The sequence below is a fragment of the Athene cunicularia genome (assembly GCF_003259725.1).
Source record: "Athene cunicularia isolate RWA chromosome 1 unlocalized genomic scaffold, athCun1 chr1_part1, whole genome shotgun sequence".
Lineage (NCBI taxonomy): Eukaryota > Metazoa > Chordata > Aves > Strigiformes > Strigidae > Athene > Athene cunicularia.
The window spans coordinates 69,498,004-69,513,761 of record NW_020799091.1 but is presented as its reverse complement, the minus strand read 5'-3'; the positions used below and the strand labels follow the sequence as shown (position 1 = coordinate 69,513,761).

The window sequence follows — 15,758 nt, the reverse complement described above, 5'->3', positions numbered from 1 at the left end:
AATTAGTTCCTACTTTATCAACAGAACTGACAGAATATTTTAAAGGCAAACGCACTAAACCTTACCTATCAGAACTTGTGTTGCAGATGCCTGATTTGGTTAATAAGGAATATGCATGATTTGCAAACTATCTTAATACTTCAGCACTTCTTTTTAGTCCTTCTAATACGCTGATTCACATATTTTCTGCTCCCGCTTGAATTACCTAATTATCAGTGGCCCTGTAGTGCTAATAATATAGCTTCAGCATTCAGCGGGGTATGTACATTTTTTTTGCAGTTGGATTGAATGAATTCTAATCTTTTGTATAAGAAAAACATTTTATGTTGGAGCAAAGTCTTTATTTTTCTCATACTGTTTTCTTTTAATAGATATTTAGGATTTGATCATGCTGCCACACTGTTTCACATCCGTGATGGTGCTGCTGATTCTGTAGAAAGACTGATCTATCTAACAAACACATTCAGTTTTGCAGTCCTTATACATGATGTTGTATTACCAGAAGAAGCAAAACCAATGTTTAAAGTAAGCCCCATTTCTGTGAACATTTTAACCTAATAGTAAATGTTTTAAAGTTCTGCACTTTGTTAAATTGTAACATCGATCTTCATTGTTCACTGATCTAGGTCCAGAACTTCAGTAAACCAGTCTTAATTCCGCCTAATGAATCCAGATATATTTTTACACTTCATTTTATGCCTTCCACATCATCTGTTCATATAGATAATAATATTTTACTTATCACCAATGCTTCTAAATTTCATCTACCTGTTCGAGCATACACGGGATTTTTAGATGTAAGTATTTTCCTTTTTTTAAGCTACTTTAATTAGAGGCAAACTTCATAGGACTGGTTTTAATTCTTTGTTATACTTCTATGGGAGGATGGCTTTTTTAATTTCAGAATGATTTTACCAGTTCTTTACTTAAACAGCTTCAGTTACTGCTGAATTTTTTTTTTGTTCTCCTCAGTTTTACATAGAAAATGAATAGAATTTTGACATTGTCACAGTACTGCTGTATTAAACTTATTAAGGTGTGTGTTAATGAGTTTAGAGTTTGAGCACATTTTATATTTAACTTATGCTAAAATACCTTTATCAATCTTTCTAGTACTTTGTACTGCCTCCAAAAACTGAGGAACGATTTATAGATTTTGGCATATTGAGTGCAACAGAAGCTACAAGCATTTTATTTGCAGTCATCAACAGCAATCCAATAGAGGTAAGGATGGATTTATTTTTAGTTTGCCTTTTAAAAAAATTTACATGAGTGTTGTTACTGAAAAAGAGTACCTTTTGTTCTTTTTAAGCTGGCTATAAAAAGTTGGCATATTATAGGAGATGGTTTGGCCATAGAACTTCTAGCAACTGAAAAGGGAAACAGAACAACAATAATTGCAAACCACCATGAACTACAAAATGCTAGTGCATCCGATCAGTCTTCAGTAAGTAATCCTTTGAATCCATTGCTGAAAGCTAGATTTAGGAAGGGGAGGGGGAAAGACAAATCTGTGCAACTTCTTGCAGTTTCATTTTAGCAGAGGGGAGGGAGGCTAAGAATTAATAATTTTTGTCTGAATTTGAATATGATAAAGCATGTGGAGTTTTAAAATTGTATTTTAAGAAGCAGTATTATATTCAGATCGGTTAGATTTTGAAAGGGGAAACTTCAGAAGCAGTAACTTCCATGCCCTCAAGTGATGCTTATCATTTATTTGAGAAGAGTAGAATTTACCACCTCAAAGAATAGATTCTTTTTATGTTAGTAACTTCTGTGTTTGAATCTTTCTTTCTACCACTGACAGTTGTTTCAAATGGATTTTGATTCAGTTTAAAGAAATAAAGAGGATGTTGGGTATGTTTTTACTGAAATTTCTTTCCATTTAATGGAATACAGTGGATAATTTTTTCTATCATATACAGGTGATACTAGCATCAGGTTATTATGCTGTGTTCAGAGTAAAACTAATAGCGAAAGAACTTGAAGGAATTCATGATGGAGCTGTACAAATCACAACAGATTATGAGGTACTTTTATTGTATATATACAGGTGTTGTCCATATAATATGTTCCGTTTTTAAGCATGAAGTTTTAAGATTTGTATTAGTGTACAGACTGCAATATTGGGGAGAAGCTGAGGTTCGAAGGGACCTCTGGAGGTCAAGTTATCTCTGCATGTTAACCCTGTATTAGATGACAGTAATGCTACTACTCATGCTGTGTCTTCTCTGAAGGAATGAGGAATGACTTTCATTATGATTTTCATCTTGCTTTCAGAAATACCCATTTAAATCTGACATAATGCTTTGAGGTGTGGGTTCTTCAATGATGACACATCCCGAAAGCATCAGTGCATGGATCTTTTGGTATAGCACATGCTGTCACGGTGCTTTTTAGTATCTTATCAGTTACTGAAATTGAGATATAATTTCAGAGGGGTTTTTTGTCAAACCCAATGTGAAAATTGTTTTGGAGAAATTGCAGTTTGCTGACAGCTGATGAAATGGAGCTCTTACACTAAGATTAATAAGGGAGAGAACAGCTAGTTAATTCTCAACTTCATATGCCTTTCCTGTTAATAAATTATTTTGTAGAATAGAGATTCTGATACATAATGGAATCTGTATTTAGTATCTTTGGGTGATATAGATGCAAAAAAAAAGTGACACATTGTGCTTATGAAGTCAGGAAGTTATATAGCTGCTTGTGTGGTTCTGATGAAGCTACAGAAAATGGGAAATTCCTAATTTCTGACAGTTATCTGAGGATTTTTTTTTTTATGTCCATGCATGTATGTGACCCTTCTGTTACAGAATCTGAAGTGCTTTATGTCCTTCCTTGTTTGTACAAGTTATTCTACTTGTATTAGTAGCTTTAATAATACACAGAAAGGATCTCATTACCATCTCTTCCACACTTTTTTCTAAGTCTATGTCTATATCAGGGTCTAACCATGACTTCTAATGTTTTTTTGAGAAGCTTGTTATATCCTCTTCCCTCATACTCACTTTAAAGTTGTTATCCTCCTGTTTTCCAACAAAGTAAGCCCCATTCAAGTGAGACCTATGTAATCCCCCACTGGAGAACTTATATTTTAACTGTGCTTTTGTGTTCCATGTAGTATGGTGCCAAGTATGACTGAGCAGAGGTGTGCTTCCTGACAATACGGACTAACTGTTCCAAATATGATGTTGTGTTGAAATCTTAATTCATCTCCTGGTTTTAAATGTATATATAAACCTAGACTACATTAATAAAATCCTGAATTTTTACAATTATTCTATGCAATTTAAAAGTGGAAGAGACATTTAAAGGCCAAAATGAAATATAAAATTTTTTTCCTAAAATTTTCTTGTTCTCTTTCCAGATTTTAACTATACCAGTGAAGGCAGTGATTGCTGTAGGCTCACTGACTTGCTCCCCAAAACATGTTTTTCTTCCACCTTCTTTTCCGGTAAGAGAGTTGGGTCATAGCATTAAATGTTTTTGTGCTGCGTTTTTTTATTTATCTGTCCTTTTGCAAGAGAAACCACTGACTTGAATTGTTACGTGTCAAGTTGCTGGAGAGTTTGTGCTACCAAACTGTTATGATTCAGTTTGTGGCTATCTTGGCTTGGGTGTGTTGTGTGTGTCTGTTGTGTGTGTCGTGTTCCACCCCCCCCCACTATATCCCAAGTATCCCTGTATCTTCTCTACTGCCCACTTGAATGGGATCTTGGAATACTGATATAATCCCAAACCTGATTCTTTGAAGCTTCATTCTAACATAGCTGTGGTTGCTTGGTTATTGCCAATTCATGTGCATTAGCACAAGAGCGAGAGAGATGAAATTGCATAAATGCATTTTTTAAATTCCTGAAGTGTAATACAACTAAGTCACCTAATAAACTGACGTTTTAGTATAAGAAGTCCTTGATCTCTGTGGAAGCATTATTGTATTGTCTCTACACTGAAAGTAGATCTACTTGGGGTTATGCAGTACATCAACAGGAAAGCAAGAAATCTGTGTAAGTCTGCAATTTCTGCAAAAGTATGCAATGGCTGATTTCATCCCTGCTGCTGCAGTAGTGTTTATTCATTGAGTGCTGAAAGCAGCTTCTTTGCTCAGGGCTACAGACTCAAGCAGCAAGCTATTAACTAGATAATACTTTCTTCTCACTTGGTATTCAGTACAACCATAGAGGCCTGGGCAGTCAAGGCATATTGACTTTGCAATCGGTATTTCATTGAAGTCTGAACTGTATGTGACTTTTTGATGAGTGGGGACAATGTAATATGACAGAAGAATCACAGGGAGAGAGATTTAAAAGTACCAAAAGGCATGAGATGGCAGTTTTCTGATAGGATAAAACTAACTCCATGCATGTTGATGGAAATGTTTTTTGTTTCCTTGTCTGTCCTGCATAATCTTAATTTGTTGTAGAGCACCGCCTGTTTTTACCTCCTCTCCCCATAGCTCATTAGTATCTCCTTATCTTATCATTTGTGTACTCTTAAATAGTAGCTTTTCACTGGTGCTTTATCAAATGCTTTACCTCACATCTAGTAAATAAATGATAATTTTAAAAAAAAAGTAATGCAATAGGTTTCATTGGATGAAGGTAGGCCACTCAGCAGGACATCAGTAAATCATTGCTACATTTGCCCCGTTATCCATTCCATCTTCCTTCTGATCTACTTCACAATTGTTCCGAAGTCTTTTGCTGCTCTTGAGGTCAAATGGTCATGCTTACAGTTGAAAAGATCACTTGGGTTTTTTTTTATCTTTAGGATGTATGTTTCCTATTTGGCTATATGGCCTCACCGTTATATGGATATTTATTATACTGAATACCATATCTGTAATTTCATCTATGAACTGCTACATAAACCTCTGATAAACTGAAATAACTTAAAGGTCCATTTCCCTGTCTTTTACCAAATATAAAGCATTTTATATGTTCTGTATCCTAATTTATATATCCTAATTCCTGGCAAGACCATTGTCCCTCTTGAATGCCACATTAAAATACTTTGTTTCGTTTTGGGCCACAAAGAAGTAGTTTCTTTTAATCTCCCTTTATTTTGTTCTAACTGGAATGGCTAAAGAACTTCTCAGCATATCAGTATATGTCCAAGGTCTTGGTCAGCTTGTTTGTTTGCTTTTGTTTTGGCAGGTACTACTTTTTGTAGCATCTTTGTTTCTCAGTCTCTGAGGCTGACTTCCTTGCTCTCATTGTTCTCATACCCAGACTGCTGTGGTTTTTATTGGCTTCATGCTCTTTTCTAGTAACCTTTTCACATAATTATTCATTCAAGAGGATCTTTTGGCTCCTGCATTTTGTTTGGAAGTACAGTTTCATATATAATTATCACCTTTGACAAGATTCTAGACTGTTTTCTGTGTTCAAGCCCCAAGCTTTTCAGAGCAGTCAGCTTCCCTTACTACTTCTGTTAGTTGGTCTTTTGAAATTTGAGAACATTGACAGCAGACTTACATTTTCTTGAATTCATTTCAAACTAAACTTGTGATCACTGAATTTATAATACTCTTGCATCTAGTTGTTCTGTAATGCATCCCTTACTTATGAAAATAAGCCTAAAATATTATCATTTCTTCTTGTTTCAGTGTTTGGTAGAGACATCTGACAGCTATAACATCCAGGAATAACTAGGTGCTACAATTTTAGTAACACTTGCTTTTCAGTTCATACCTAGGATGTAATTCTCCTGCAGCTGCCCAGTTCCCAGTGCTGTCTGTCTCTAATTTTAGTGTATTTGCACCTAATCTCTGGTATTCTGTTGAAGTTTGTCAGCAGTGCACTGATGGTGTATACAGGCCTTGTAAAGATGAGTGTCTTGGTTTAAACAGACCTTAGCTGTGTTGACTGCCTCTTCATAATGGCATTTTTAGCTCACCGTGCCACCTCTCAATGCTTCTCAGATCAAAGCTCATCTTTGAAAACCTGTACGTTAAATAGCATTGTTCTGTTTTTCTTATTACTGTTGGGTAAAGTCATCTTCCCTTATCTGTTGTTTCACGTCTAAATGGTGCATAAAGGTCTTAGTAAAATACTGTTCATTTGTTCTACAGAGTTTAACAAACTTGCCCAATTGATGGTAGTTTGTTACTCATAGGATTCCATAAGGTGAAGCTCAGACATACCTCCTATTCAGTTTAACAGGACTATACTGTATAGAGATTTATTCTTGTATTTTCTTTCCCTTTGTGATTGCTACTATTTAGACTGTAACAGTATGTGACTATTTCCTGAGGCTTCAGTTAAATTTTGAGCCTGCAAAAGTGCATCTCCCATCTCTCCACTTAAGTCCTTACTTTACAGAAATTTTTTAAAAGATGAAAGTATTGATTTAAGAGGGGAACATGAAAAACTCGTCATGTTCATTAGAAGATAGTCCTGAGTATTTAAACTTGTTTGTATTCATAATTTTATATAAATATGAAATCTTTGCACCAGTCAGTCTTGAATTGTGCTTTCTTGCTTGTCTTGGTTTTTTATTTATTGTTTACTCTATACTTGTCAGGGTTGGGTTTTGAGATAAGGTGAAAAACATGACCACAGAATCCTCGATTTATAGATGAGGGCAGGGGGAGAGCTTAAGCATTGTAATGGTTCTGATAGTGACAAACAGTTAAACTACATGTTCTATGCTTAAAAGGTAAAATAATGCTTGTCTCAGAAGAAAAGGCAGAGTATAAAGTTGTGGGGGAAAACTCTCACTGTTTTCTTTTTAAATACTGTCATTTTAGTGCCTGGTGTCTTAATTTCACTGGGAGTGGGAAGGAAGGTTTTACCTATGTTTGTAATGCCTGCTGTCACCTGTAGTGTTTGTTCTGTAGACCTTCACTCCACTGTTCCTTTTCAGGAACTAGCAACTATGTACTAGATCTCTTACAAGAAGCTTGTTTCCCTTTTGTAATAGGAGACTCAGAAAACTGAAGTTTACTCTTGCCTCTGGTACTTTTTCAGCATGATTTGATGAAGCAGAAGTGTTGTCCTAGCTCTTCAAGACACTTAAGGAGTAGTTAATTTTGAGAGAGGAACTATGTTTGGAAGCAGATGGAGGAAAGAATACAACTTCACAGAAACTGACCTTGGTTACAAATGGCATTTTTTTAAAGACAGCATAGTTAAAAATCTTAGTTTAACATTTCAGCTCTGCTGTGGTCTTTGCTAGCCTGCATAAACGAATACATATGCTAGGGAAAATGCATATCCAGCAGACTTTTTTTCATCCTTTCTTTTCTTTAGGGAAAAGTAGCTCACCAGAGCCTGAACATTATGAACTCATTTTCTCAGAAAGTGAAAATACAACACATACGGTCCCTGTCAGAAGATGTAAGGTTTTACTATAAGAGGCTAAGAAGTAATAAAGAAGATTTAGAGCCAGGAAAAAAATCAAAGGTTTGTGTATGCCTTATTTCTACGTGTTTACAAGTTCTCTCGTATATATAGCATATGCTAAGTTTCTGTGGTCATCAGAAATCTTCTGTCTTTGGTCATTAGATTTACTCAGCTGTTTCTTAGTTGATCGCTCTTCTCTGTTTTGCAGATTGCAAATATTTATTTTGATCCGGGTTTACAATGTGGAGATCATTGTTACGTAGGATTGCCTTTTCTATCTAAATGTAAGTTATGTTCAACTTTATAATGAAAATCTTTTTCAAAAAGAAGTTTTCTCCTTAAGCAATGATTTTACATGAGGAGTTTAAAAATACGTTGTGTCTTAAAGCGGAATCCAAAGTTCAGCACAGCATAGCAATGCAAGAAGATGCATGGGATTCTGACTGGGATTTGCATGAGAATTTATTCAAAGAATGGACAGAAATAAAGGAGAACTCAAGCCATAGGTAAGCATTTTATCCCTGTTACCTTCTCAGGCCTTAAATCACTAGATAATTGTGTTATGTGTACTTTTATACAGGGTTTCTTAATATTGCAGTGCTCTTTGAGAGGGGGTCAAGGAGTTACTTGGCCTTCTCTGCAAACCTTTAAAGAGAATGTTTTAAAAGTTAAAAAACAGTAGTAATTTCCTCAAGTCAAGCACAACACTCAAAAGTTACTATTCGCTGGAGTATGCTGCAGTTCTTGAAAAGATGTCAACAGAAAGGCAATCTTTACTCCGCAGAAATTTCTGAAAACAGATTATGCTGTTTGTGCGGTATCCCTGCTTAATCTGTTTTTAAAGTAGGAGCCTCAGTATCCCTCTGAGATTTCATAAGGTTTTCTCTTGCTACTGATTATTGCAGGTCAGTGAAATATCAAATTTTCTGGTATTTTTCCTTGAGACTTGCTAAATAGGAGGTGATTAATGATTGCTATTTAATATTTAGAAAAAGTCAAACTCTAGGCTGCTATATACCTTTTGAACATCTGCTTTCTCCTACCTAAAGTTATTTAATCTCCAAGAGACACAAGTTGGCATTAACAGCAAGTGCATGTGTCTTTGATAGCATCCAGACTACCTTTTCAAAAAGGTATGCATGTTTGCAGAGAACAAAAATTACTCTATCTAAACAGATTATACAAAAGCATGCTTCCTTAATCACTTTTTGTTATAAATATTAATAAATCCTGAACAAATTTGACCTAAACAGAATCCTCTATTTAGCCAACCCGGTAACTTTCAAGAATGTCGTATCACCTACAGTAAGAGACAATTCAATTAAAAACTACTTCTGAATAAGTAGCAGTTCTAGCTAGAATACCCAGTGCTTTAATGTTATTTAATATAATATATAATCTAGAATATGTCATGCTTTTAAAAAGAATTAATTTTAACCAACTGTCCAAGGAGAAGCTTCTCCTTCTGAATACGGAGGGGTTCTGACTTGGGCATTTTGGAACCTCTCCAAAATATTTCTCTAGGTTTGAAGTCTAGTGTTTCATCTGTTTTGCAGACTGGAGAACTTAATACTGTTAGGCTTGTTTCAGTTTATGGTGGAGAGTTTGCAGGAGAACAGGAGTCAAGTCTGTTGCAGAGATTGGTTAATAGCAAAGGACTTAATTCACTAATGGAAATAGTAGCTGGCCCCAAGTGTGACTAGTTCAGATTTGCTTTAGATCTGTTAGACAGGATTACAGGCACATTCTCCATGTATCCATTGCAGCTAGAGTACACGGACAGTTTTCCTGTACATCACACGTGTGCAGGCACAATACGTTTTCTGGATAGTGGATGTCTGGATGTTGTATTGGAAACAGACTGTAGCAGGACTGATGTTTTTCCTTTCTGTTGTTTATACCTTTGCAAATCATCAAATATATTTTGGGTTATTTTTCTTTCTGATCTGAATCTTGATTATATTCTCAAAACTTGTTTCTGCAATAGTAAAGGCTAGGCTCTTCCTAATGAAAGATAAAATTTGTGTGTCTCTGTCCAGAGAGCAGTGATTTAAGAGAAATGCAAATACTGAAAGGTTTGTGATGCATTGCTGAAGTCCTACCATGTTTTCTGCTCACCTTTATCCATAAATAGACCATAAGAGAAATTGTAATGGATGGATATTGACAACAATACTTAAATAAAGAACATCTTTATAATCTTTGGGTTGGTCTTGTATAGCATGTTTTGGTGGTTTCTGTTGCACTTTTTAATAGAGCTACAGGTAGGCAGAGCTAAATTTAAAAAAAAAATTGCATATAATGTACCATTCTATTTCTCAAGCTAGTGTTGTTTTCAGGGTGCTTTTAGGCACTCTGCTTTTACAGGCTTTGCCTATTTCACTCCTGTAAAGTAAGTTTTATAACTATTTCTCCAGACTGAATGCTGTATTTGAAGTAGACACAGATCTTCAGAAGGATGTCCAGTTGAAAATTACAGCAGAAATGGCCTGGCCTTCCATACTGAGTTCACCACGCCATCTAAGCTTCCCTCTTACCAATACAAACAGTTCTTCAGTAAGTTATTTTGTTGATAGTACCATTTTGTAGGGACTGTATTTAAAATACAACTGTTTCTAATTACATTAACCCCAGTGTAAACTTTACAAAAATTGTGGTTTTGAATAGGAAGAAGAAATTTTTCTAGAAAATCCAGCTGATGTTCCTGTGTATGTTCAGTTCCTTCCTGTAGCTCTGTATTCTAACCCATCCACATTCGTTGAGAAAATGTTGGAACGGTAAGTATTGTTTAAGAGTAGTTAGGCCATTCTCACTCCACAGAAAAATACATTTTACAAAAAATGCATGCAGTATTTGGCAGCTGTGTTGGTAGTTACAGTTTTGGCCACTTCTAGAATTTGAATCATTAGGCCAGTTGAGAACCGAATCTAGGCTGATTGCCACTGAATGCACATCTGTATTTTCTGCTAAGCTAAAATGATGTTTACATTTCTTCCTTAACTTGAAGTATAAGGGAGTGGGGGGGTAGGGTTGTAGGGGGAGGAATAAGAAAAATCAAATGATGCTTTCAGCTGCATGTTGTTTGAGTCCTGCCATAAAATCTTGATTTGTGCTAAAATCCTGAAGTACGAGTATGTCATTATCTTCCTTGATCTGGGGAAAAAACCCCTGTATGTCTGTTTCAGGTTTAATTTGAGTAAGCCAACTAATTTCAATCTGAGGACTCTAGAGTTCCAGGTTTTCAGAAATTGTGTAAGTATTTCAATATGTTCTTCAGATTTTAAAATTTAGATATTTTAATGTTTAGTAGGACTTTAGTTGTACATGTTTCTAGTGTTTTGTATTACTATGTGTGAAAAATGTGATGCTTCTTTTGGGTATTTTCAGGGAACTGAGAAAAGTCATTTTTCTTCAAATGTAACAGTTAAAATGTTTTTGGGGTGTTTTTTCTGTATGGTTACCTTATAATAGGATTGCAGAAGTTACAGGAAAAATGCATTTAATTCATTGTGTTACTGGTACGGGATTATTTTCTTTGGTGTAGTGGTTGGTACTTCAAAAACTGGCAAAGTATTGAGTTTTCCATTTCTTTATTTTAAATGATTTGTGGACAACTTTAAGTATGTGATTTTTTCATATAGAGCATTCCATATCCTGATCATCACCTTCTCTCATCCAATATAGATTAGCAGTTTGATGCTTGCACAGTATCTAAAGGCAAGCTTAACAAAATACACTTTTTTCAATAGTTCTTGTATTTTAAATTTGCTTTTTTTCCTTAGGAAAAACAATATTCTAAAAATGTTTTAATGATGGAACATTTTGAGGGTAGAAAATGTTACATAATGGCTTAATGCTAATTTGGTTTTAAAATATATATTTAAAAAAATTCTGAACTCCTCTTTTTAGTAGAGCTTTATGAATCCACATGTGTATGGCTTAACTCAGTTCTGTCTTGCTGTATTCTTCTGCTTCTTAATAACCACAGATGGTTTACTAATAAGTAGGGAAGTTCTTGTGCTATCAGACTTTCTGGTTAAAAAACCCAATATGTATCATGTAGTATCCTTCTTTATGGCAAGACCACAATTTTCTAGATAAAATAATAATTTTTATGAAATATATGTGAAATATTCTGTTTTTAAAAGTGTTACTTTGTTTCCCCGCTCTCTTAAGGTCCAGCCACTACAGAGCACTGTAGGACTTACAAAGGGCCTGGCTCGTCATTCAGTGTTAAGCCTAATATTAAAACCTGGTGAGAGAAAGTCTGTCAAAGTAAAGTTCACTCCAGTTCTTAATAAAACAATTTCATCATTAATTGTTATCAGGTATGACAGATATTTCCGAAATGTCTGAGGTTTTTCCTAATGTTTTTTATTTATATATAAGATCATACTTGTGATCAGCTGCCAGTAAGAAACTATTGCTTTTACAATAATAATTGTAGAATCCTATGTGTCTGGAGAAAGATTTAATTTAAATGTAATTGTGATATGGTTTATAGTAGTTAAACTGTATTCAATGCGTACTTTCTAATATAAATACGTAATCCACTGATATACTTGGAGACTTGGGTTCTTAAATACATACTACACTACCTTGAAAGCAGGGACTGTAGTTATAGACACAATTTGGGAGATCAAGATACAATGCAAGTTCAGTCTTTCTAGTCAGGAGCTCTGAATAACTAGTTCAGTTTTGTATCGGGTGTGGTAAGTTAATATGATAAGGTATAAATTTTTAACTAGTATCAAATTGGATTTTAAAAAATTTGTTATGATTCCTTAGGTTTTTTGTCTTACAAACACTATGTTTGAGACCCCCAACATTTTCTTCCATATTGTGGGGAATTATCTGTGGAACTGCTTATATTTCTGTTCTCCAGATTTGGGATAAAACTTCATAGAAGAGAAGCTTGTAGGAGCAAATGACTTCATAATTCTTTTATGAATGCTTCCCCTTTTTCTTTGTACACAGAAATAATTTGACTGTAATAGATGCCATAACGGTACAGGGACAAGGAACAACTGAGAGCTTGAAGGTTGCAGGCAAAGCTCCTGGTGCAGGAAGTTCTTTACGCTTTAAAATCACAGAAGCATTATTGAAAGACTGTTCAGAAAGTGAGTACTTCTTGAGTTACTATGCTGAACAGAAAATAAATTACATTTTACGTGTACAACTTGAAATGTGTGGAAATATTTTTTCCCCTGTTAATTAGAAAAGATGAAACAAAAGCCCTTCATCTACTAAAATTCAAGATAGAAGAGGTGAAGATCCTAGTATATTTACTAGGATAATCTCTAATTCATAAAATTAAGTCAAACTGGATCACAGGTACAACTTTCTGTGTGTATATGTATATATATATGTGTGTATATATATATATATATTTTTTTTTTTTCCTCCCACCTTCAGAATCTGTATGCACACAGCCAACAGGGGAAAAAGGTGGGGTATGTTCTTTGATGAAAATTAACTCCCAGCCAGATTCTATTCTGGGGTCAGAGGTTTTCTCCTCTGTGCCCCAGGCTTGCTTCCAAAAGGAGAACTAAGAGTACTTGTATTACCAGAGGAACTGGTGAAAGAGGTTTAGTTGTATCTGGTATTGAAATCTGCTTTGGTATTTTGCAGATTTCCAGATGTATATGTAAGGTGCCATCTTAATCATTATCTGAGATTATTCAGCTTTTTTTGAGGGATGAGTAAGAAAACTTCAAGTAAAGCTTAGTCATTACCTATTCTGTGTTGTGGTTTAGGGATTTCTTTGATAATAAGATACATGTAGCTCGGCCATGAATTTTAGTTTTAATACTAAGCTTTAATTCTCCTTGTGCTGGGACTCTCACAGAATACCACAACACTAAGCAGTACATCAAAGAGCTTTACAGTTTAGATGATTTTTTTTGTGAGGCAGCAAAGGTTTGGGGGGTTGTGGTTTTTCCCTGATGAGTTAGAGTGCTCTGGAATTGTATATAAGTGCTCTACCTGACAGTGATGAGAAACTGGCTTCAGAGATCTGTTCCTGCAGGTTATGTAAAGATTTCCATGGGCCTTGCTAGTCCCCTTTCCTGTTATAATACTGACAGAGCTTTCTTCTACTGTGGAATAGCAGAATAGTGAAGGATATCTGTTTAGCATAACACTAAACACTTTCTGCTGTTTGTTTCTAGAAATGAAATACAAAGAGCCGAATTTCACACTGAGAAGAACATTTAAAGTGGAAAATACAGGGCAGCTGCAGATTAATGTGAAAACTATGGAGATCAGTGGCTACACATGCGAAGGATATGGATTTAAAGTAGTTAACTGTCATGAGTTTGCACTAAGTGCCAATGCCTCTAAAGACATTGTTATATTGTAAGTGGTTTTTTCTTACATTTACATGGAGCCTCATTAGGAGTTCTGTATACCTAATTATGTTTCAGGGGAGAACTCTGGTTAAATTCTGAGGTTTTTTACTTAAGGTTTGAGTGTTTGGGGGTGTTTTTTATACCACTTAAAACATGAACTTTTTCTCTCTTCTTGCAAACGCTATTTGATTTTTAAATAACTCCAAATTTTCATGACTGACTATTACTATCCAGTAGGTATAACTTATGGAGTTGGAATAGTGTTACTATGTGGGGGTTTTATACATTTCCTTCATTTGGGTTGTGAATCTACATTTACACTCGGTTTTGGTGCATTGCAGTATGTAGAAGAGCCTTTAGACTAAGGATTATTGTCATAATGCACAGCATTTCAGTCTTGAATATTTTGTCTGTTCCCTTAATGATAATGATTGTTTAACTCTGACCATTTTCATTGTAAAAGATCTCCTAACCAAAACCTCATATTTTAACACTGCTTGGATGTAAAGTTAACTATTCAGAATATGGTGTCTAAAAAGTTGAGAAGCTGCTTCTGTTCTGTAAGAGGATGTGTGAGGATGCCATCATGCAGGGGTTTGCTAGTTACTACTAAAACAATACTTCCATATTGTTGCAGGCAATGAAAATTCACTAGTACTTCTGCAACAGTCTTAGTTTGTGATGAGATGGGAACATAGTGGTGATGTTTTTGAAAAGACATGCAATTTTTACTTAAAGGTGAAGCATTTAAAAGCTTTATAGCTCACATAATGGTCGGTTCCATTGCTTACAGCTGTAGATAATTTTTTACTTCATTCATAGCTTTCTTTTAACAGATTTGGTCAAAACATTATTTGTGCTAGAATACATCTTCATATGGTATATCAGAGGCAATCTAGTATCAGATGTGTTAAGCATAGGTGTTTATGGACTTAGTCAAACACATCTTGAGGTATTTGAAAGATACTCATAAGTATTTTTAGACTAATTGCATGGATGATTATTAGTCTTACTACTAGGGCTATTTGTTATAAATGTTTGATTGGGATGCCAGTCAGGGCAGTACTTGGTGGAGTGTTTTTAAATTTATGAATAATATAAATTACCTCAAAATTTCTTGCTGTTCACGTGAAAAGTTCTAACGTGCTTTACTTTGTTTTCAGGTTTACACCTGATTTCACTGCTTCCAGAGTCATACGTGAATTAAAATTCATCACTGCAGGAGGCTCAGAATTCATCTTTGTCTTGAATGCATCTCTTCCGTATCACATGTTAGCAACATGTGCAGAAGCGCTACCCAGGCCCAACTGGGAACTGGCACTGTACATAATCATCTCAGGAATAATGAGGTAGCGTGTGTATGTTTGCTCTTACTGGTATATGTGCACAAACTACCACTGCTTGAATACAGGTGACAGAAGTTTATACGTATTCAGTACATGCATATATTATATGTGGGTTTTTTATATATATATATATTTTTTTTTGTATGGTGTGTGTGTGTGTGTATATATATATAAAATATGTTATACATCAGTATATTGGTGGAAGATAAAAGAAGGTGAGGTGAAAAAGGAAAGCAAATTAATAAATGATACTATGGATTGAGTGGGAACTGTTTAAGGCTGAGGACGACTGACTTTCTGCTCAAACTGAGGACAAAATAATATACTTCTTGCTTGGGCTTGTCTCCTTAAGTGAGATACATACTGCTCTTAACTCTGGTAATGTGTGGTTTTTTGATAATTAAGCCAAAATTGAATCAAATTAGGTATTAAAGCACTGTTACCTGTGAACTCCCATAGAAATTTAAGCATCCTTCTGGAGTATTGTGCTTTAGAGAGATACGAGGCAGTGACTGTAATGAGCTTATCAGATGCCTTGGATGAATTTAACTTTACTGCCACTTGGATGCGACAGACAACTGGTGATACTAATAATGGGATTTCTGAGAACCTGAAGGGCATTGTTTGCCACACTGCACACTCAGAGGTTACATAGTAGCATATTAATGCACTTTTTTTCTCAAACAGACACGTGTTACCTATGGCTGGTTGAA

The 15,758-nt window shown here is 35.1% G+C and overlaps 1 protein-coding gene across 1 annotated transcript in view; it reads left to right on the top strand.

Moving 5' to 3' along the window:
* Positions 1–15,758, top strand: part of TMEM131 (transmembrane protein 131) — a 78,842-nt gene that overhangs the window by 43,019 nt on the left and 20,065 nt on the right. Inside the window, exons 13-28 of the mRNA XM_026849838.1 lie at positions 372–525; positions 627–797; positions 1,114–1,224; positions 1,313–1,447; positions 1,926–2,030; positions 3,371–3,457; positions 7,257–7,409; positions 7,558–7,633; positions 7,738–7,855; positions 9,767–9,905; positions 10,017–10,126; positions 10,535–10,601; positions 11,526–11,677; positions 12,327–12,469; positions 13,520–13,706; positions 14,863–15,048. Of these exons, the coding sequence (XP_026705639.1) occupies positions 372–525; positions 627–797; positions 1,114–1,224; positions 1,313–1,447; positions 1,926–2,030; positions 3,371–3,457; positions 7,257–7,409; positions 7,558–7,633; positions 7,738–7,855; positions 9,767–9,905; positions 10,017–10,126; positions 10,535–10,601; positions 11,526–11,677; positions 12,327–12,469; positions 13,520–13,706; positions 14,863–15,048 (2,094 nt within the window). The remainder of the gene's footprint in view (positions 1–371; positions 526–626; positions 798–1,113; positions 1,225–1,312; positions 1,448–1,925; positions 2,031–3,370; positions 3,458–7,256; positions 7,410–7,557; positions 7,634–7,737; positions 7,856–9,766; positions 9,906–10,016; positions 10,127–10,534; positions 10,602–11,525; positions 11,678–12,326; positions 12,470–13,519; positions 13,707–14,862; positions 15,049–15,758) is intronic.